This window comes from Microcebus murinus, chromosome 2, assembly GCF_040939455.1.
Source record: "Microcebus murinus isolate Inina chromosome 2, M.murinus_Inina_mat1.0, whole genome shotgun sequence".
Lineage (NCBI taxonomy): Eukaryota > Metazoa > Chordata > Mammalia > Primates > Cheirogaleidae > Microcebus > Microcebus murinus.
In genome coordinates, this window is record NC_134105.1 from 110,243,332 (window position 1) to 110,267,119 (window position 23,788).

The 23,788-nt window shown below is 37.6% G+C and overlaps 2 protein-coding genes and 1 pseudogene across 2 annotated transcripts in view; all 3 read left to right on the forward strand.

The window, feature by feature from the left end:
• UAP1 (UDP-N-acetylglucosamine pyrophosphorylase 1) overlaps positions 1-23,788 on the forward strand; it is a 246,640-nt gene that overhangs the window by 128,276 nt on the left and 94,576 nt on the right. The window lies entirely within an intron of this gene.
• Positions 7,158-7,725, forward strand: LOC105873591 (proteasome maturation protein pseudogene; annotated as a pseudogene).
• The window catches only part of UHMK1 (U2AF homology motif kinase 1), a 32,363-nt gene continuing 25,380 nt past the window's right edge, over positions 16,806-23,788 (forward strand). The window contains exons 1-4 of the mRNA XM_012768636.3: positions 16,806-17,238; positions 18,558-18,850; positions 19,512-19,703; positions 21,799-21,893. Of these exons, the coding sequence (XP_012624090.1) occupies positions 16,971-17,238; positions 18,558-18,850; positions 19,512-19,703; positions 21,799-21,893 (848 nt within the window). The 5' untranslated portion in view covers positions 16,806-16,970. The remainder of the gene's footprint in view (positions 17,239-18,557; positions 18,851-19,511; positions 19,704-21,798; positions 21,894-23,788) is intronic.

A 23,788-nucleotide genomic window follows, 5' to 3' on the forward strand; every position in this document is an offset into this window, starting at 1 on the left:
TTGACTTTGAGAAAAGAGAATGAGCTTTATAAAATACAATATGATCAAACACAAAAGATGAGATTTACTGACTTGCCCCAAGTTCTAGATTTTGGTAAAATAAAAGTATCCTGCCATTCATAAAATAAATAAATAAATAAATATTTTGCTGCAGTTTTTATTTAGATCATTAAATATAAATGGCTGATTTTGAATCAAAAGTGTAGTTTATTATATCTCAAACAAGAAGCAGTATAGTTAATCAAAGTATGTACCTGAATTATTGACACAGTTTTGCCATCTTAACAGTAGCTTGTTTTTGCCACCAGCGAAGAAGGCCTAGAAAGCAAGTGGTTGTGAGATTGTGAAAGTTGTTTTCCACAGCTTGTTGAAAATTGATTATTTTTCCTTGCAAGAAGTGGTCTAAAGCTTGGAAGAAGTGGCAGTAGTTGGTACAGGGTCCAGTGCATATGGTGGATGACAGAGAGTTTGTGTGACATGTGATCGGGCATTGTCTTGCAAGAGGATTGGACTGTCTCTATTGAACAATCTCAGCTGCTTAGTTGCAAGCATCCTCATCATTTCATCCAATTGGTTGCAATAGACATTCACTGTAATTGATTGACCATGTTTCATGAAGCTGTTGGCAGGGGTCCTCAAACTACGGCCAGCGGGCCACATGTGGCTTACCGAGGACATTTATCTGGCCCCGCTGGGTGTTTCTGCCGCTGCTGCCTGTCCTGCTTAGCAGGTGACTTGTCCTGGGCCCACAGTGCGCATGTGTGGAATGTGTGCCGCACTCTTCAACGGCCCTCCAATGGTCTGAGGGACAGTGAACTGGCCACCTGTTTAAAAAGTTTGAGGACCCCTATGTGGATGACACTAGCACTGGACTACCAGACATCATTAGTTTTTTTGATGAATATTCCATTTTGGACTGTGTTTTGGCACTTAATCTTCATCCAACCATTGTGGTGAATGCTTGCGATTGTCAAAAAGAATCCACTTTTCATCACATATAACAATACCATGTAGAAATCGTTCATCTTTATGACGTGACATAGACAAAGGCAAGCTTCAAGACGATTTCTCTGCTGACGCTCATTTAATTCATGCAGTACCCATCTATCCAGATTCTTTACCTTGCCCATTTGTTTCAAATGGTTGAAAATTGTTGGAATAGTAACTTCAAACCTTGCTATTAATTCATGTGTAGGTTGATATGGTTTTGCTTCCACTACAGCTTTCGGCTTATCGTTATCCACCTTGGTCTCAGGTTGCCCAAATGGCTCATTTTCAAGATTAAAATCACCAGAATGGAATGTCTCAAACCATCGACATACTGTGCATTCATTAGCCACATTCTTCCCAAACACTTCGTTGATACTTTGAGATGTCTGTGCTGCACTGGTTCCATGACAGAACTTATATTAGAAAATGACATGAATTTTTTACTTATCAATTGTTCCACAAAAATTGCTCTAATAAAAGATTTGAGCTGGGCATGGTGGCTCACGCCTGTAATTCTAGCACTCTGGGAGGCCAAGGCGGGTGGACTGCTCAAGGTCAAGAGTTCAAAACCATCCTGAGCAAGAGCAAGACCTCATCTCTAGACCCCATCTCTACTAAAAATAGAGAGAAATTAAATGACCAATTAAATATATATATATACAAAAATTAGCCGGGCATGATGGTGCATGCCTGTAGTCCCAGCTACTCAGGAGGCTGAGGCAGTAGGATCGCTTGAGCCCAGGAGATTGAGGTTGCTGTGAGCTAGGCTGATGCCACGGCACTCACTCTAGCCTGGGCAACAAAGTGAGACTCTGTCTCAAAAAAAAAAAAAAAAAAAAGATTTGAAAGATAATCATAAGCTAAAACGTGTGTTTGATAGACTGAGGATGTATCTTCACAATAAGTGAAATGTCAGAGATATCAACTGTCAAACTTAGTACTTAAGGAAATCAGACATTTCATACTTAATAACCTAATAACTACTTAACATGGTAAGAACATTTTTTTATTGCATAGGAAGCATCAAAAGCAAGGACAGAAATTGTTTCATTTTATTTGAAAATGAAATCTACGCAGGCCTATCTTAAGTTCAACTTAGAATTAAATAATTGTGCAGCAAAAAACAAGCATAGGTTTTATATTAAGGAAGTAAATTGTGTTCTTCAAATTTATTTTCAAAATCACACTTTATTGCAAGAAACCAATACATGTATATAATAATTTTGTAACTACTAAGCTTGTATTTAAGCCTGATTATGTCACTCAGTAAGAAAAACTGTTTTCTTTGTCTTGTATAAAATTGTATATTAAACTAGATTTTTATTCATATTGCTCTTTCTTATGGTTTTAATAGCTTAACTATTCAATAAATGTTAATAAAATTTCATGTTATGAATAACATTATAAAATAAAAGTACAGCCTTTATGTAAACTAAATCAACCAAGCCTACCATAAGTAAAATCACACTCCATTTTGGTTTAAGTGAGTTATTTAACAAAAATTTATTGTCTTCCTTACAAATTTTTAAAATTTATAAAAAGAAGAGAGAGATTAATTTTAAGACATGTAAGCTAAGCTTAACTACTTTTTTGGCTATAAAGTAGTTATTAGTTTCTAAGTGGGAAAATTATTCTTGCCCTTGAAATATTCCACATAATATACCTCATTAGCATCTTACATAGTAAAAATTTATTGTAAGACTTTTAGCCCACTTGAATAGGTAAAAATGCCAAGAACACTTAAAGAAAGGAAAAGCTGAATTTTTCTCTGCCTATATGAATGACTTGATTAGAGTTAACCTTTGGAAGGAAGGAGAACCACACAAAAAGTACACTACAAAGTTGATCAAAATAAACAACTATAGAAAACCAGCATTCTTTACTGAATATTGACCATTATAATCTACAACTTACTGATAATATAAGCCATAGATTTAATAATTTTAATTTAGGATTTCTTTGAGACCTGAAAATTATTTCAAGAGTTCTTCTAGGGTAAGAAGATTGAGAAAGGCTTATCTCAAAGGTAATTAGCCTCCTTCATATCTTATGTTTCAATGAAAGTCTAGTTAGGAGTCAAAAACCACACCAATAATTTGAGCAGGAAAAATTTAATATAAAGAATTAATATACTAAGAAGAGGTAGAGGTGTCCTTAAAAAAAAAAAGAATTAATAAGTAGTAAAAGGTGGTTAAACAAAAGTGATAAATACAGGAAGTAGTTCCATCTATAAGGTTAAGGGAGCGAGTATCCATGGAGAAAACAAAGAATCTGGAAAAGTGTACCCATCACACAAGGCTAAGGTTTAGACCTTGTTGGAGGGTGGCTACAATCCAGCCTGCTGGGCAATAGAAAAGTTTACTGGGGTCCTGATGGGCCAGGAAACTGAGGGCATGTCTGTTAACACACTATGCTAAGAACTGAAGTTCAGACCTTGGAATTGTCCTGCCCCCACTTGGAAAGATGGCTGAAAGCTGTAGTAACAGAGGAACAAGATTTCTTTCAGGGAAAGGGAAAAATTCTCCTTGTCCTTTGCTTAGCCTTACACATTAAAGGATTTTAAAAAATGCTGTTGCTATTCCACATTAGGACTAGGATGTGGTGTAGGTAAAATACAAATCTATCTTTTCCACTGCACACCAATTTTGTTTCTTTGCCAAAATCTTACCAATACTTCCTATGTTATAATTCAGCTTCAGCACAATCAAAAATACAAACTGCCAACTACCTCTCTGTGTCCATCCCTCTCTAAAAGAATACACACAATATAAAAATCTATTAAAAGATATAGTATCAAAGAACAAGGCAAGATGGCTGACTAGGGGCAGGTAACACATGCCTCTTCCTTGGAGAAAAACCAAAATATTGATTAGATACCCATACTTTGAATAGATCATCTGGGAAAGAATATGAGAATATAACAGAGAGGAAGCATGAGTAGGGCACCTCTCAATTCAAGGCAGGGAGGCTAGTGGCCTAGGGCAGCTTCAAGATCTGAATGCAGACTGCTTGAGACTGGCCTAGCTGATTTGTCCGGCTGCTGGCCAGACGCTGTGGATTCCAAGACTACCTACAGGCCCCAGGTTCTTTGGTACCTCTGCCAAAGGTAGAGTGGAGGTGCCTCTGCCTCTCCCTGGAAACTAAGCTTGCCCTAGTGGCCTTGGAACTGTCATCTGATCCCCTTTGGGGGTCAAACCCAAAGCTAGCAGAAGAAATAAAATAACAAAGATTAGAGAAGAACTAAACAAAATTGAGACCAAAAAAATAATACAAAGGATCAACAAAATGAACAGTGGGTTCTTTGAAAAGATAAATAAAATTGATAGACTGCTAGTTAGATTAACCAAGAATAAAAGAAAGGAGTTTCAAATAAGCTCAAACAGAAATGAAAAAGGAAACATTACAACTCATACCACAGAAATACAAAAGATCATTCAAGACTACTGTGAACATCCCTATGCCCACAAAGTAGAAAACCTAGAAGGAATGAATAAACTTTTGGAAACATACAACCTCCCAAGCTTTAATCAGGAAGAAATAGAAATTGTGACAGATCAATAATGAGCAGTGAATTGAATCAGTAATAAAATATCTCCAAACAACCAAAGGAAAAAAAAAAAAAAAGCCCTGGACCAGGACCAAATTAGTTCACAGCTGCTGAATTCTACCAGACATACAAAGAAGAACTGGTACCAATCTTACTGAAACTTTTCTAAAAGATTCATATGGAGGGAATCTTTCCTAATTTATTCTATGAAGCCAGCCAGCATCATCCTGATACCAAAATGAGGAAAGGATGTAACAAAAAAGAAAACTACAGACCAATATCCCTGATGAACATACATGCAAAAATCCTCAACAAAATACTAGCAAACCAAATCCAACAGCACATCAAAAAGATGATATACCATGATCAAGTGGGTTTGACTGCAGGGATACAAGAATGGTTCAACATACACAAGTCAGTAAATGTGATTCACCACATAAACAGAAATAAAAACAAAAACCATATGATCATTTCAATAGATGCAAAAAAAGCATTTAATAAAATCCAGCATCCCTTCATGATTAAAAACTCTCACAAACTAGGCACAGAAAGAACATATCTCAAAAGAATGAAAGCCACATATGACAAGCCCACAGCCCACATCATACTTAATGGGGAAAAGTTGAAAGCATTCTCCCTAAGAACTGGAACAAGACAAGAATGCCCATTTTCATCACTCTTATTCAACATATTACTAGAAGTCCTAGCCAGAGCAATCAGGCAAGAGAAAGAAATAAAACACATCCAAATTTGAAAGGAGGAAGTCAAATTATCTCTGTTTGCTGATGATATGATCTTATACCTAGAAAACTCTCAAGACTCCTCCAAAAGATGCCTTGTAGGGGACTGACATATATTTTCCTAATTTAAGAATTAAATTTAGTAATGTACGTGCTCTGCCCAGAGCATTTAAAAGTAATATGTTCCGTACAAGGCCTCTGTTGCCTTGAGGCATAATAAAAAACAAGATGTTGCCCAGAGGCATAACAAAGGACCTGAGTTGCAAGTAAGCAAGAGCTACCCAGCCCCACGGCATTGGGGGTCTGGAGGCCACACGATAAACACATTGTTCCTGTGATTGCTGCGTACACCCCATAAGATGGCTGGTTAGTCAATGACGGGTAAGACCCCTCAAGGGAGGGGAGACCTAAGCCAGGCACAGCCACTGGGGTTCAGCCAAAGATCTTAAGGGATCACCCTAAGAAAAGCTGGGGATGAGAAATGCCCCCTGTGACTTGCCTTGCCCATCCTTGCTAATCTCAGTCCATGATCTATGCCTAGCGCCTAGAGCAACCACCTGGAAACCTTGAGCCAGGGGATATCTGCTTCCCTAAGGCTACATATTCTGGAATTTATGGCCATTGCTGCAATGCCTGGGTGGTTATGTACAAGGAACTAACTTTAATTTTTTAGAGTATAAAAATAAAACTGACCCGGTGTATGATTACTCAAGTCAACCGTTTGTACATATGTCCACATTTCTCTTTGTGTTCTGCGTTTGTGTTTTGTGTTCTGTGTTCATCCTCCATCCTGTAAACGGGCCACAACAATGCCTTGATTTGAAATATGAATTCAGTAACATCTCAGGTTACAAAATCAACATACACAAATCAGTAGCATTTCTATATGCCAGTAAAAACCAAGCTGAGAACCAAATCAAGAACTTCATCCCATTTATAATAGCTGCAAAAAATCAATAAAATACCTAGGAATATATTTAACCAAGGATATAAAAGATCTCTACAAGGGGAACTATACAACACTGATGACAGAAACTACAGATGACACAAACAAATGGAAAAACATCCCATGCTTATGGATTGGAAGTCTCAATATTGCTAATATGCCCAAACTGCCCGAAGCAATCTATAGAGTCAATGCAAACCCTACCAAAATACTAACATCATTTTTTACAGAATTAGAAAAAACAATTCATATGGAAACAAAAAAGAACCCCAATAGCCAAAGCAATTCTAAGCTAACAAAACTGGAACCATCACATTACCGAGTTCAAATTATATTATTATACAAGGCTATAGTAACCAAAAAAGCATGATACTTGCATAAAAGTAGACACATTGACCCATGGAACAGAACAGAGAACCCAGAAATAAAGCCCATATACCTACAACAAACAGATCTTTGACAAAGCAGACAAAAACATACAATGGGGAAAGGATACTTTATTTAATAGATGGTACTGGGAAAATTGGATAGCCACATACACAAGAATGAAACCGGAGCCCTCTCTCTCACCATATACAAAAATTAGCTCAAGATGGATTATAGAACTTAAGTGTAAGACCTGAAACTTTAAAAACTGTAGAAGAAAACCTCTAGAAAACCTCTTCTAGACATTGGCCTATGCAAAGAATTTATGAGTAAGACCCCAAAAGCAAATGTAACAAAAATAAAGATAAACAAATAGGACTTAACTAAACTAAAAATCTCCTGCCCAGCAAAATAAAAATAATCAACGGAGTAAATACACAACCTACAGAATGGAAGAAAATATTTTCAAATTATGCCTCTGACAAAGGACTAATATGCAGAATCTATAAGGAATCCAAATTCTGCAAGAAAAAAATCAAATAACCCCATTAAAAAGTGTGCAGACGGTAACTGGGCTGAGGAGCTGTTTGCAGAGCGTCTGAAGATGAATGCCAGAGGACTTGGATCTCAGCTAAAGGACAGTATTCCAGTTACTGAACTTTCAGCAAGTGGACCTTTTGAAAGTCACGATCTTCTTCGGAAAGGTTTTTCCTGTGTGAAAAATGAACTTTTGCCTAGTCATCCTCTTGAATTATCAGAAAAAAATTTCCAGCTCAACCAAGATAAAATGAATTTTTCCACGCTGAGAAACATACAAGGTCTATTTGCTCCACTGAAATTACAGATGGAATTCAAGGCACTGTAGCAGGTTCAGCGTCTTCCATTTCTTCCGAGCTCAAACCTTTCACTGGATATTCTGAGGGGTAACGATGAGACTATTGGATTTGAGGATATTCTTAATGATCCATCACAAAGTGAAATAATGGGAGAACCACACTTGATGGTGGAATATAAACTCGGTTTACTGTAATGCACTGTGCTGTTTGTGAAAATAGAGGGGCTGCATCTTGTTTATAGTTGTCTTTTTACTGTAATTTGATGTATACAACATTAAAAGTACTGACATGAAAAAAAAAGTGTGCAAATGACATGAACAGACATTTTTCAAAAGAAGATATAAAAAAGCCCAACAAGCTGGGCGCGGTGGCTCACGCTTGTAATCCTAGCATTCTGGGAGGCTGAGGCGGGCAGATTGCTTAAGGTCAGGAGTTCAAAACCAGCCTGAGCAAGACCCTGTCTCTACTATAAAAAAATAGAAAGAAATTAATTGGCCAACTAATATATATATATAAAAATTAGCCGGGCATGGTGGCACATGCCTGTAGTCCCAGCTACTCGGGAGGCTGAGGCAGGAGGATCGCTTGAGCCCAGGAGTTTGAGGTTGCTGTGAGCTAGGCTGACGCCACGGCACTCACTCTAGCCTAGGCAAAAAAGTGAGACTCTGTCTCAAAAAAAAAAAAAAAAAGCCCAACAAACATATGAAAACATGCTCAATATCACTAATCATCAGAGAAATGCAAATTAAAACTACAATAAGATACCACCTTACCTCTGTCAGAATGGCCATTATTAAAAAGGCATAAAACAACAGATGTTGGTGCAGATGCAGTGAAAAGGGAATGCTTTATACATTGTTGGTGGGAATGTAAATTAGTACAATCTCTGTGGAAAATAGTATGAAGATTTATCGAAGAACTACAAGTAGATCTACTGTTCAATCCTGCAATCCCACTACTGAGTATATACTTAAACAAAAAGAAAGTATTATATCAAAAAGATATCTGCACTCATACATTTGTTGTAGCACAATTCACAATAGCAAAGATATGAAATTAACATGTGTCCCTCAATTGATGAATGGATAAAGAAAATGTGATATATATGTGTATATATATATAATATATGTATATATATACACACACATACATTAAATACATACATCTATAACATATGAAGGGAGGTGTGTGTGTGTGTGTGTGTGTGTGTGTGTATGAAGGGAGGACCCAGGCCCATGGCCAATCCACTGTAGAGCCTTGGGACCTTAGTCTTCTCCTAAAAGTACCCCATGGGATACTACTCAGCCATCAAAAAGAATGAAATAGTGTCTTTTGTAGTAACCTGGATGGAACTGGAGGCCAATATCCTAAGTGAAGTAACCCAGGAACAGAAAACCAAATACTGAACGTTCTCAATTATAAGTGGGAGCTAAGCTATAGGTATGTATCATTGTATAGAGTAGAAAAACATATATTAGAAACTCCAAAGGTGGGAGGTTGGGAGGGGGATGAGAGAGGAAAAATTACCTACTGGGTACAAAGTACACCATGCAGGTGATAAACACACTAAAAGCGCAGACCTCACCATTATACAATATATACATGTAACAAAACTGAACTTGTATGCCCTAAGTCTATAAAAAATAAAAGAAATCAGAAGACTTCACATAGAAACCACAGTATCAAAATATACAGTATGATATTATAATATAATATAGTAATTTAGCTTAGTATCACACATGAACCTATTAAATAAAAAGGATTTAATGGAAACTTTTCAGGTTTTAAGAACCAGAAAAATAATTCATAAGTAACAAATAAAATTTTCAAAGGAAAAACTGTTGGCATTTGAATGAATAATGTAGCTCTTAGTGCAAATTTATAATCAATGCAGTTATTTTGTGACATCAATAAAATAGTAACAAGTGATGATTTAAAATAATGTGAGTTTATATATTTCTTTTGTGATTTCTATTATTTCAGAATCAGGAATAAACACAAAGCCTTTGCATGTACAAACAATTCTTAGCTATCTATAACTAATCCTGTAATTTCTGGGTTCTTACTGTTTATTAACACTCTCACCAGAAGGGGGAGAACAGAGCTAAGTGGTTGAGAATTCCACATACTCAGAAGTCACCACCTATGAAAGTGGCTTTCCTAAGCAATTAGTTGGTGCTGGGAGAGAAAGGGAGAAAGGAAGATGTTGGAATAAATGTTCTACTCTGCCTAGTCTACTTTTCTTCTGCCTCCTCTTACCTTTGCCTCTCTTCCTTCCCAACTTTCATCGTATAGTAAGTATCCTCCAATGCAAAACAATCTTGGTCCAGGGTTGAAGATTAGAAAAAAAACAGTTGAAGGCTTCCTTGCCTAGGAGAAGACTAAGGTCCCAGGGTTCTACAGTGGATCGGCCATGGGCCTGGGTCTTCCCTTCATACACACACACCCCTCCCTTCATATGTTACAGATGCTTCTGCATGATCTGGGGAACAGTAATATAGCAAATCAGTAATATAGCAAAACAGTAATATAGCAAATCAGTAGCAAATCAACCTCCAGCTACACTGTCACACGTGTCTCACTTGTGTAGGAAATTCTCACTTCAATCAGAGGGTAGTGGGAGGAAATGAAATAAATAAAACTCCAAATATTGATCCTGACTCATAAGCACACTGAACCTTTCTCTGAGGTCCTTACATGTTCTCATGTGACCCCAGCAATGGGTCAAGCACCTTTGGCCCATTGACCAAAGGAAGGTGGACTTTGCTCACCTCAGCTTCTCTGTTCTTTTCCCTCCTCAATTCTCTTTCCATTTGTCTTTCCTCCTTAAGACATAATGCCTTCTGTTAAAATCCATCTTCTGGTTTCTTTGTGTTCCCATTTGGTGTTGTGCCTTCTTCCTTCACAGGCCTCAGCTGCTACCTAAAACATAGACAACCATTCAATAAACACTGTGCCCAGTATGTTCTAGACACTACTCTTGGCACTGAAAATGCAGTGACAAACAGATCAAAATCAAACTTGTCCTCATTTTAGAAATGACAATCTAATTAAAAATAATAAAATATATACTATGTCTAAAGTGGTATGGAGAAAAATGAAAGCTAAGTAAGAGGTGCAGGGGATGCCTTAGCAGTAAGTAGGGGGTTGCTAAGTTATATAAATATGGTCTTGAAGAGTTTCACCAATCAATGACATCTGGGCAGAAACTTGAAAGAAATAAAAAATGAGCCATGTAAATACCCGAGGAAAGACTGTTCTAGGCAGAGGAAGCAGCAGGTTTCCTCCTTAAGAAAAGGAGCTGCTTGATGTGTTTGAGGAACAATCAGGAGGCTGGTTTGTCAAGACCAGAGTGGATGTGGGGACAGTGGGAGGACATGAAGTCGGGGAGGTAGAGGGATCTAAATCTTGGAGCTTCATGGTCCATTTTATGAATTTTGACTTTAACTTAGGTGACATGGAGGGATTGGAGCAAAGGCATGACCTGGCCTGCCTTCTGCTCTATCTAGATCACTCTGGCTACAGTGTTGAGAATAGACTGTGGGATGGGAGGGCAGGAGTAAAAGCCAGGAGACCACTTGGGAGGTTATTTCAACCATCTGGGCAGAGGCTATGCAGGCTTAGAACAGGCTAGTTGCTGGGAGGTGGTATTAAAAATAAAACGAAATCTTGTTGGAGTCTGAGTATATCTTGAAGATGTGAGAAAGAAAAGAGTCAAGAATGACTCCAGGGTTTTTGGCCGAGTATCTGGAAGGATAGAGCTTCCATTCACTGAGCTGAGGAAGGCTGTGGAGAAAGCAAGCTGGGGAGGAAGATCAGGAGTATAGTTTTATTATATTAAACATATTAAATTTGGGAGACTGATAAAATGCTGATTTGACATTCCCCAGTCAAAATTCCCAGGACAAAAAGTTCCTACAGCCAGTGGACAAGAGTGATATTGAGACATATCCCCTCCCTACCCCAGGCTCTTCCCCACAGTGTATCAAGTGCAGAACTGCCTACTTAACATTGTCTGAGAGCCTATCTCAAATCAAGCTTCAATATAGACATATGCTGTACAATTTAAACTGTCTTCTCCAACATACTTCTCACTGAAGTTATTCTCTTTTTCAACCCCCACGTCTTCTCCCTTTCCTCTTCTGGTGATGCTATCATGCCACTGTAATGGAAAAGCTTGGAGTCATCCAACATTTTTCAGTTCATCAAATCATACTCCCACATCATCCTCTCATAACTCTCTCCAAACTCAAATGATGAGCTTTCTCCTTTGCTCTAAGTAAAGTCCTGCACCTGTGTTATATTCCTTAATCTTGTCTCCCCAACTAGACTATAAATTCTTTACCCAGGAAATCCTAGTAGTTCTTTATAAATATTTATTGAAATAACAAATGAGTAAATAAATGAATAAATGGTTACAAGCTACTGGTCTTTTCTACCTTTCTGGATTTGGGGTCTCACAATCCTCTCCCTAGAATCTTCAATCTCTCTGGGCTAACAAGATCAAGGCCATATTGATTTTAATTAGTAGCTTGTGGAATAAGTCTTTCTCCTATTAGAACTACCTACATTACTAGGCACTTACGTTTCAGATAAGAGATAATTAGAGACCTATATGATCTGTTTGTGACTTCTTCACTTCTATTGCTTTGTCTCTACAGGAAAATAATAATAATAATACCATGTTTACAGCTTTCAAACTCATTCCTTGTGTATTACCTTGTTTTAACCTAACAGAAATGAGAGTTGGAAAAGGCATAACTAACCACACGCAAGCTGAGTTGCTTTTTTTTTCCCTTTCTTATCTCTTCAATTTATTCTTTTGGGCTTTTGATCCCAAAGTAGTTTGAAGAAAAAGACTTCTTTTACAATGGTGATATAGCACTTCTTGTATATTCCCAGATACAGCTGGAACCCATTCTACTAAGTGAAGTATTTCAAGAATGGAAAAACAAGCACAACATGTAGTCACCAGCAAATTGGTATTAACAGATCAACACCTAAGTGGACATATAGGAGTAACATTTATTGGGTGTCGGAGGGTGGGAGGGGGGAGGAGGGGATAGGTATATACAACCACAACGAGTAAGATATGCAACATTTGGGGGATGGACACGATTGAAGCTCTTACTTGAGGGGGGAGGAGGGCATGGGCAATATATGTAACCTTAACACTTATACCCCCATAATATGCTAAAATAAAAAAATAATAAAATAAAAAAAATTTAAAAAGAAATATATTATTGTTTTGTGTCCCCCCCCCAAAAAAAAGACTTCTTTGTTAAGTTGTGCTGTGCTTCTTCTGAGACAATAACTGCAAAGGGTAATATAGGGTTATAGATAGGGAACAATAATTTTGTACAGTGTTTACAAAGACCTGCTGTTTATCAAGGGACCCTCAAGATATAATATTTCACAATAAGTGCTCTATAAGTTTAGCTTCCTTCTTTTCTCAAAACAATGTCTCCTTTCTGATCACAGATTAGTCTTTTTCTCCCAAGTCACTCCATCCCTCCTTAGGCTCTGATGCTACAGCTTTTGCTTCAAGTGACCTACCTAGTTCTCTTGTGACATTTGGCCAAGGAAAGGTCCTGGGATCAGATCCAGTATCAGACTGAGTAGGTAAGTCAATTGTCCTTTTTAGCCACCCCTTCTCAGCCAGAAAATAAAAAGACTACCTATCCCCATTTTACTCTGAGTTTAGGAGAATATTTCTGCAGGTATTTGTAACTTGGCATTAGGTCCTCAGAGACTATAATTTCTCCAGTGTAACAAGAGAGGGAACCAATGCACTATATATTTCAAAATCCTCTCAGATCTCGTGAGTCACCAGCAGCTTTCAGACCATTCATATTTCAAAATCAAACATCTGGAGATGATGGAATTCCCTGTCATAGCCAGCCCATTCTATCCCAAAAGGGCCTGCAGGATGAATCTCCTACACCACATGTTATCCTTCTCCATATGAAAGGCAATAACCTGGACAGGAAAGGAAATGTGATCTGGGTCCCTCAGATACCACAAGGAGAACAGAACATCTGGAAGAAATAGAAGTTGTGGCAGGGAACACAATTAATCATCTGTAATATCTTCACTACTAAGGAGGAGTAATGATGAGCAGGTTCTATTCTGTTCTAATGGGCTCTCTAAGTCCAACCATAGAATTATAGAAATAGGCAAAAGGAGCAAATCTTACTAAGAACTCACAGTAAGGCAGGTCTTTCATGAGACTACTTTTGTTATTTTATCTAATTATAACTAATATTTTATCCCACATAAAAACTAGCCAAGGAAACCAGGGCCAAAAGAGTTTTATTAATTCACTTACACAGTAAATGGTAGAGCTGGAAATGAAATCTAGTCTCACTCTAAGCCAGGACTTGGTGTCTAGACTTACAGGGAAAGCGCCAAAGGACCTGGCTCAGACTCTTTCCAAAGTTGCAGCTGACATTGATGTGGGAATTGAAAAGAGGAGAAATGTTGTGACAGACCACTGACTGATCCACCTGAATGAAAGCCAAAACAAAGACTCTTGCAATAGACATTTTCAGCACCAGGAAAAAATGGATTCTATTATAAAAATCCTCAGGGAGCCTCAGGTGGCCAAAGTTTACTATAACCACTGCAAAGAGATACTGCTCAAGAGAGAAGAAAGGAGGATTAGGGAGGGGCCGTAGATTTTATCCACTTAGAAACTGCAATTCCAAGTGAGTCTCTGGTATTCCCTGGCCTATAGCAGCCTAATAGAAAGAAGAAAATCTAAGGAGAAAGACAAAAGGAGTGAGGGAAACTAAAGAGAAAAAGGAAATCTACCAGTCGTCTTGCAAGAAAATTTACAGAAGTGAAAATAAAAATATAAATATTTTGTATTAAAAGTCTTGAAAAGTTACTAAATAATTGAAAGTATAAAAAAAAGTATACCCTACTAATAACCACATAAATTTAAAACCATATCAAAGTATCATTTTGCTTATAAAATTAAAAAATATAATTTTAAAATAACAATGCTTTATATTGGTATGGATATGGTAAATCATACAGTTTTTGATTGCTGATTAGAACATGAATGTATACAACTGCAAAGCAATTTTGTGATAATGTTAAGTGGACATGTTGTGCTGTGGACATGTAATGTTGTGGACATTAATTATTCCTTCCTATTGCATATTTATTGCTACATAACAAATTACTCCAAAATAGCAACTTAAAACAACAATAAACATTTATCACCACATATAATTTCTGTGGGACTGAATTCACAACTGGCTTAGCTGTATGGTCCTAGCTAGGGGTCTCTCCTGAGTTTGCAAGCAAGATTTCAGTCATTCTGAAGGCTTGACTAGTTCTGGAAGATCTACTTCCAACGTGGCTCACTAAAAATGGCTGTTGGCAGAAGGCCTCAGTTCCTCACCATGTAGACATCTCCATTGGGCTACTTGAGGGTCTTCATGACAAGACAGGTAACTTCCTCCAAGGTAAGTGATCAAAGAGATAGCAAGATGGAAGCTACAGAGTCTTTTATGATGTAGGAAGCCACACACCATTACTTCTACATTATCTTCTTGGCTACACAGGTCATCCCTACTCAACATGAGATGGAACTATGGAAGGGCATAAGTACTAGGAGACAAGGATCACTGGGGACCATTTTGGAGATAGGTTACCACAGAGAGTAATTACTTTCATGCTTGAAGGATTTGGATGTTCAAGAGCTAAACAATGTAAATATGGGCCACCCCTTCTGTCAAAGATATTCTAAGGTATATCTATTTCAGATTATACAGTACCACTTTTGAATATGGCTCAGTTCTATAATTTAGTACCTTTACCTTGTTAATTAGCCATTGGAGCAATGAGAAGGCATTATACTATAAGAAAAGAACTTGGAAAAGTTCTAAAGAAATAAAAAAGTCCTAAAGAAATAAAACTGTACTGAGAAATATTTTCAGACTGGTAATTTTTTATTTCTAGTGTTCAGGAGAAGGGTTTATATGTATTCTAACAATGGATATTTTTATAAGGAGGATCTAGCCAATTTCTTAAAGTTCAGCATTTACCCTTTCTAATTACAATACACTCTATTTCAACATGCCAGACAAAAACAAAATGCTTTGTTTTACTCACATTTTTGTAACAAGAGTTGCTCAGAGTTTCTCTGAGCATTTCTAGCACCTTACTTGCCCTCCTTTAGAACACTTTTACCTTTATGCCTTGGATCATAATATTACACATGTCTAAGTCATTCTACCAACTCCAAGTTCCTTGAAATCAAAGTTCATTTCTATTTCATCTCTTCCATCTATTCAGGACCTAAAGTAGTTGTGTTCTCCACTTCCCTTCTCACTCCTCAGTTTCCCCAGTTTGTTCTCCCTTTATACAAGCAGATAGATGGCTGTCCTTATTGCCTAAAGGAGCCATGTGGCTGCACAATCACAAAAGCCTGTAAGTCTTGACTTGATTTTTGTAAGCCAAAAGAAAATTATCTCAAAAGATCGGTGTGGACTTCAGACTTAGAGAAAACGCTTGTTTGAAATAGTGCACACAGCTTTCCCTATTACAGACCTTTGAAAGGGCCATGCAGACAGAAGAAATAAGGCACATTTCAGTGGCAATCAGACAAGGTGATGATCAAAGCAGATGGCTTCTCAATCTCTCCACTATGCACTACATAAGCCACCCTACCTGGCTGGGAATTTGGACAAAAACCTGAGGAAAAGGGGATGGGGGCAAATTGTCGGAGACTAAGTTTCTACCATCCAATCAAAATGAAATAGTAAAAGTTGAATTACTGAAAAGAAGGCTACATTTATTATACACACTAGTTTGTGTATTGAGATGCCTGTTTGCTACATGTGTTACTCAGTAAATGTTTTTTGAATGAATAGAATAATCGAATGAACAAATGAAATATTAAAAAATTGTAATAGATCCACGTTTGCCTCTTTGATGAGGCAGCCACAGTCATGGTGGACTAAGAGGAGAACAAGGGCCTGGGCATCCAAAATTACGGCTACTAGTGACCGTGGGGGGCCTGAAGGTGGTGGTAAAACCCCTCTCTCCTTCGTAACCGGGGTATTTCCCTTGTGATCCCTTCTGTGAGAATTACAGACGGAGTTTTATTTTCCTGGGTTCCCAGTGGTGAGGTGAGGTGCCGCAACAAGGAAAAGGACTAGTTTCAGTTTCAGGTAACGTTACGAAAGAGGTTAGTACTGGGAATCGTAGACACTCGACAATTAAGCTTACCGTGTCTTAACTCTTCAGTCCTAGTCTCCAAAGCTAATTTAACTGAACTCTAGGCCCCACCCCTTCTGGGCCCGCCTCCTCAGCCTATTGGACTGACTTTTCCTCCATTTCCGGCTTCTGGGACCCGTGCGCGCTACCGCTTCCGGTGTCATGGCGGCCTGAGGTCCCCGGTGTCGGTGAGGCGGCTGCAGGCCCCTCCCTGCGAAGCCGCTGGTCCGGCGGGCGGGGATGTGACCGCGGGCCCTGCCGGCCTGCCTCGGGCGTCGCGTCAGCTCCGGTGTCAGTGCCCTCAGTTCACACCGATGGCGGGGTCCGGTTGCGCCTGGGGCGCGGAGCCGCCGCGGTTTCTGGAGGCCTTCGGGCGGCTGTGGCAGGTACAGAGCCGCCTGGGCAGCGGCTCCTCGGCCTCGGTGTATCGGGTGCGCTGCTGCGGCAACCCCGGCTCGCCCCCCGGCGCTCTCAAGCAGTTCTTGCCGCCGGGAACCACCGGGGCTGCAGCCTCGGCCGCTGAGTATGGTTTCCGCAAAGAGAGGGCGGCGCTGGAGCAGTTGCAGGGTCACAGGAACATCGGTAATTGTCACTGTCTCCCTTCTCTTGTCCAGGTCCCAGAGCAGACACATACTGTGTCAGCCTGGCGTTCCATCTTCCCTCCTTTATGCAGGAGAAGCAGGTCTGGCCCTCTTTATCACCTGATCCAATCCCCTTTTCCTTTCCCCATCCCCTTTCACTTTATTACTGTCTGCGGTAAGATGGAGTTGGTGATCTGCGTTTCCTAGTGTCACACAGTAGATGCTCAGTAAGTTCAGTTTTGCTTTGGGTCTCTTCAGAGAATGCCGCATTTATTAGCATAGAGAAGTGTTTTCTATAGTAAAAAGAGGCATACCTTTGCTAGATGTCATGTCTTGAGTGGAAATTTTTGAATCTTGGCATACCAGTGGGAAATGGAAACTATTTCTAGGGCTTGTGGCATCAATGCCAATAACTCCCACATAGTTCACCTGACATATATTTATTGTGAATTTGGAAAAAACGATTCAATATTACATGGAGTCCTTATGGAAGTGTGAAATTTAGGAACGCTTTATACTTTTGCCCTCTTGAAAGACTGTTTCATGACTCAGATATTCAGAATGTAAGATATTTAGTGATCACTGAAGATTGATCTTTGAAGCAGTCTTCATTGTCATTACACCAACAGTGAGTTTATCATTAGTTATAGCTTTGGTCAATAAAGCAATGTCTGATTTCCTGGCAAGTATAATCCATACTTAATTTGAAGAATGACCTTTTCTATAATACCATTTTAGAGAAGAATTTCTTAACACTACTTTGCATTTTTTGAGCTTGCTAAATGGTATATCACTTATAACTTAGATATTGAAGAGGGAAAATTTTTGCTGCATAAGGACTTGTTGAAATCTCTGCAAGATTAGGTTAAAACGTCATCTGGAAAGTCTTAATCTTGCCTTTTAATATTTATAGAGTCCTATTTTGGATTAAGAAGCAGTGTTCAATTTGGTTTTTGTGCATTGTGACATTCCTTTTAAGAGAGTTACTTAATATTTGGATTTTTACTTTTAATCATTTTTATTTGGCACCCAAGGTGAATCTTCACCTGCTACTAAGTACTTGGTGAGACATAAATTGTAGCATTGTGTCATATTAATATCTTTGAATGGTAATCAGCTATTGAAGCTTGTCTAATTTTATTAAAATAACCCAGTTACCCAAAAATTTTACTCATGGGAAAAATAAATTACAGTGGAAGTTTGCTCATCAAAGTTGTCCTTATTTAAACTATCCCAAATTTGTACTGCAGAGTTATCTACTTTAGTAGTAACTTACTTTGAGTCTGATTTTAAAAATATTATAATTTGTTTCTTTTTTAGTGACTTTGTATGGAGTCTTTACAATCCACTTCTCTCCAAATGTGCCATCACGATGTCTGTTGCTTGAACTCCTGGATGTCAGTGTTTCGGAATTGCTTTTATATTCTAGTCACCAGGGTTGTTCCATGTGGATGATACAGCATTGTGCCAGAGACGTTCTGGAGGCCCTTGCTTTTCTTCATCATGAGGGTTATGTCCATGCAGACCTCAAACCACGTAACATATTGTGGAGTGCAGAGAATGAATGTTTTAAACTCATTGACTTTGGACTTAGCTTCAAAGAAGGCAATCAGGTAAGAAATAACCATTTCTTTTCCCTCATGGTTTAAAATCTAGTGGGCCTAAACCAAATATTTTTAAATAACAGGTATAGTTTAATAGGGACTTATGAGACATTTCTATCTAAAATACCTGGGGATGAAGCAAAATCAAAAGGATTTCAGTGCTGCCGTATGAATAAAGGACATATGTTTGGATCAGGTAGGAGGAGCTAGGAAGCATAAGAGAGCTCTGGAATTATTAAAAGTACTCAACTCATATACAATTCTTTTTTAATTTTGTGAGCATTTGGTTAAGTGCTAGGTTACTGTTCCTGGTGTTTTCAGTGTTGGGACTCTATTTCGTAGCAGAATGCATGTGACAGTTCTGGCAAATCCTCCATGATCCATAGTTTATCAGTTCTTTGCAGAGTGTCCTTATTTATCAGCAGTGCCTAATAGGTAAGAGACAATCCAGTGAAGACATCTTTATGAGTTAGGTGTATGGAAAATATACAGCTTGCCTCTGAGAAATGCCCAGTTAATGAGCCAAAGAATTATGATAAGTAAGGGCTAAAAATTTTTGGCATTTAATTTGGCAGTAGTTTACTGCACTTTTGGAGAAGTAAATACACTGAAAAGATGGATGGAAGCTGAGCAGCTTTTTATTGGTTGTAATATTTATTCATCTTCTTAGGATGTAAAGTATATTCAGACAGACGGGTATCGGGCTCCAGAAGCAGAACTGCAAAATTGCTTGGCCCAGGCTGGCCTGCAGAGTGATACAGAATGTACCTCAGCTGTTGATCTTTGGAGCCTAGGAATCATTTTACTGGAAATGTTCTCAGGAATGAAACTGAAACATACAGTCAGATCTCAGGAATGGAAGGTAAACTGCATTAGTGCTTTGCTTTGGGGTTCTTAATCCTAATTTAAGAATATTCAGTTTATGATGATTCTTGTCGAGGATTCCTGTTGCTTTCTTTTGTCCATACTCCTCTCTTTGTATTTATGGCACCTTAAATGCCACTACTACTGTGTGTTAGTGAGCATTGCTTTCTTACTGGGGCCTGACATGTAGTAAGTGCTTGATGAAATGTTTGAATGAATGCATTTTCCAGAAGAAGCAAAAATGATTTTTTTGTTTAGCAACTTATTTAAATTAGATTTTAAAGTTTACAACCATGTTCTAAGTTAAATGATAATCTTTACATAATGCTTTATAGTTTAAAAAATACTTTAATACCTTAATATCAAAATCAATAATAATTCCAAAATACTGTATTATTTACCAAACCTCAAGCCTAGAGGATAATAATAGCATCATAATTTTAAAGCCCAACAATATGTTTGAAAACATACTGTAGTTAATTCCTAACTTATAAGCAGACAAAAAGTTCATTCAAATATTAGAGGTTAGGAATTTAGATATTAAACATGTATTTTATATTGAGTATTTTGATATTACACAAGAAGTATTGTTTTGAGCATCTAATATATAGTGTATGGCTATTATAACATGTAGAGTTTTGTTTCTTTTAATCCCCTAGTCACTGATTTCTGGTGTAGCAATTCATGGAATGAATACTTTAATAGCCTAGTTGGTACACCTAACGCTTGTTTGGGGTAAAAGAAAATGCTGTTATGGGAGTAAAACCAGTATCATTCTTTTTTTTTTTTTTTTTTGAGACAGGGTCTCACTCTGTTGCCCAGGCTAGAGTGCTGTGGTGTCAGCCTAGCTCACAGCAACCTCAAACTCCTGGGTTCAAGCGATCCTCCTGCCTCAGCCTCCCGAGTAGGGACTACAGGCATGCACCACCATGCCTGGCTAATTTTTTTTCTATATATATTTTTAGTTTGCCAATTAATTTCTTTCTATTTTTAGTAGAGACAGCTTCTCGCTCCTGCTCAAGCTGGTTTTGAACTCCTGACCTTGAGCGATCGGTCTGCCTCAGCCTCCCAGAGTGCTAGGATTACAGGCATGAGCCACTGCACCCGGCCCAGTATCATTTTTTATTACTGGTGTCCCAAAACAGTCAAGAGGCTAAGTATTCTTTCTTAGTGCTAATCCAAATATAGAGCAATTACTTGAATTAGCTTTGACTGTCATTGAGCCCTTGGGACTATATCTGCTTAGTCCAAAGCTCAGTAGAATGAGGTCACATTTTAATTTGTGTGAAATTTGAAGGCATCATGTGTACTAATGGGATCCCTAATATATGCCTCTCTAGATAAAACATCATTTTGTTGTATCACCTTCTATGGAGGCAAAATTCCTAAGTGGGTATGAGCATAGGCTCTGAAGTCAAACTGCTAGGGTTCATACCTTGCCTCTGCCTCTTACTAAGTATTTAGGTTCACTAAACCATGGTTTACTTTCTGTAAAATGAGGATAATGATAGCATATATCTCATAAGAGTATTGGGGTTAAAAAAGAAATGATACTTAGTTTTTAACAGGGGGTCCAGCCCATGGTAAGTATTGTATACATTAGTGATAATGATGGTATCAGGTCTTTTTACTCATGTACACAGTTCTAAATTCTGAGTTAGTGTAGTATTGAAGGAGAAAGTGTTACATTTCCATGAAAATGTAGAGTGTGGATAATATGACGAATGTAGTGCTTCATTTTGTCTTTATTTTTGTGTGAAAACCAAAACCTGACTCACCTATTACACATTCATTTTCTAACTTTGCATTAAACTACATTTTTATGTGGTTGCTTTGGTACTTGTTTCCTTATTCTTTTATCTAGTAGATGTTCATAGAATGCCAGGTACTGTGCTAGGTACTGAGAATGGAGAAAAAATTTTCCTCCTCTCTAGAAACTTATATAAATTATCTCCTTCATTAAAATTGTAAGCTCTCAGAAGAGAGTGTTTTCTGTCGCATGTTACTCATCATGTATAATACTATCTGCCTAGTACTCAGTATATATAGACTAAAGTGAATAACCAAAGGTAGACTTTTCTCCCTTTTCTTAGGCAAACAGTTCTGCTATTATCGATCACATATTTGCCAGTAAAGCAGTGGTGAATGCCGCAATTCCAGCCTATCACCTAAGAGACCTTATCAAAAGGTACGGTATGTATGCTGTAAACTTGCTTTGTGCATATTTACTATATGAAGTGTTTTTTTCTTTTTTTTTTCTCTTATTTACTGAATGGATTTATATTATGATGTCTGGTTTGATCATTCATGTAGAGGTTTGGCTCCCCTAGAAATATGAATTTCAGTTTAGACAATCTGTACAGGGTAGCTTTCTATAAGGGGCGTAAGTAATCAAGTAGTTTTACAAATTTATTTTCAAAGGGATGTTCTTTTGTTTATAGTGAGTACCAGATATTAAGCTCTTCTTGGTAGCTAGTTACTCACTGGAAGATAGAACCTGGACTATTATACCTTTGGCCTCTTATAGCTCTGGCAATTCTATATACTTGATGGAAAACAGGTTTTTAAAGTGTCTTTATTAATGAAAGACTGGGTTTGCTTTTTTGCATGACCGAAAAAAAAAACCAAAAATATTTTGAATAAGGTAGTTTTTTAAATTATGCTTTATATGTTTACCATTGACAACTTTCTGGGGACAACAGGTACACCATTTCTTCTTTCTTTCTTTTTTTTTTAATTTTATAATCTGTTATTTTATTATTTTTTTATTTCAGCATATTATCGGGGTATGAATGTTTAGGTTATGTGTGTTGCTTCCCCCCACTGCCCCCCCCATGGTACAGCATTTCTGATCATCAGAACAGATCCAAGTATAATAGATATTTTGAACATATGAAATAATATGTACAATAATGTGTCAGTTATATGATGTGACAGGAATATGTTCTGAGAAATGTGTTGTTAGGTGATTTTGTGCAAACAACATCATTGAGTGTACTTACACAAACATAGATGGGGTAGCCTTCTACACACATAGGCTATATGGCATAGCCTATTGCTCCTAAGCTACAAACCTGTCCATTATGCTATTGTACTGAATATTGTAGGCAATAATCACACAATGGTAAGTATTTATGTATCCAAACATATCTCAACCTAGAAAAAGTACAGTAAAAAATAATGATATAAAAGATAAAAAATGGTACAGCTGTATAGTCCATTTAAATGGAGGGCACATAAATGAAGCTTGCAGGATTCGAAGTTGCTCTGAGTGAGTCAGTGAGTGACTGGGGAGTAAATGTGAACACCTAGAACGTTATCGTACACTACTGTAGACTTTATAAATGCTGCATACATAGGCTACACTAAATTTATAAAGAAAAGTTTTCTTCAACTGTAAATTAACCTTTGCTTACTGTAACTTTTTTACTTTATAAACTAATTTTTCATTAACTTTGGACTCTTTTTTTATAGCACTTAGCTTAAAACACATTGTACAGCTGTATAAAAATATTTTTATGTTATTTTATAAGTTTTTTTCTATTTACAAAATTTTTTAATTCTATTTTTTTACATTTTATACTTTTTAGTTAAGAACTAAGGCAAAACACACACATTAACCCCTAGGCCTACACAGGGTCAGGATCGTCAATATCACTGTCTTCTACCTCCACACTTCATTTCACTGGAAGGTCTTCAGGGGTAGTAACAGGCATAGGGATGTCATCTCCTATGATGATAATGCCTTTTAGAATACCTCCTTAAGGACCTGCCTGAGGCTGTTTTACAGCTGACTTTTTTTTAATAAGGGATATACTCTAAAATGATGATAAAAAGTATGGTATAATAAATATATAAACCAGTAACACAGTTGTTTATTATCAAGTGCTATATACCATATATAACTATATGGGCTATAATTTTATATGACTAGTAGCACAGTATGTTTGTGTATACCAGTGTCACTATAAACACCTCTGAGTAATGCATTGTGCTATGACATATACAATGGCTACATTGTCACTAGACAATAAGAATTTTTCAGGTCTATTATAATCTTACAAGATCATGATTGTATATACA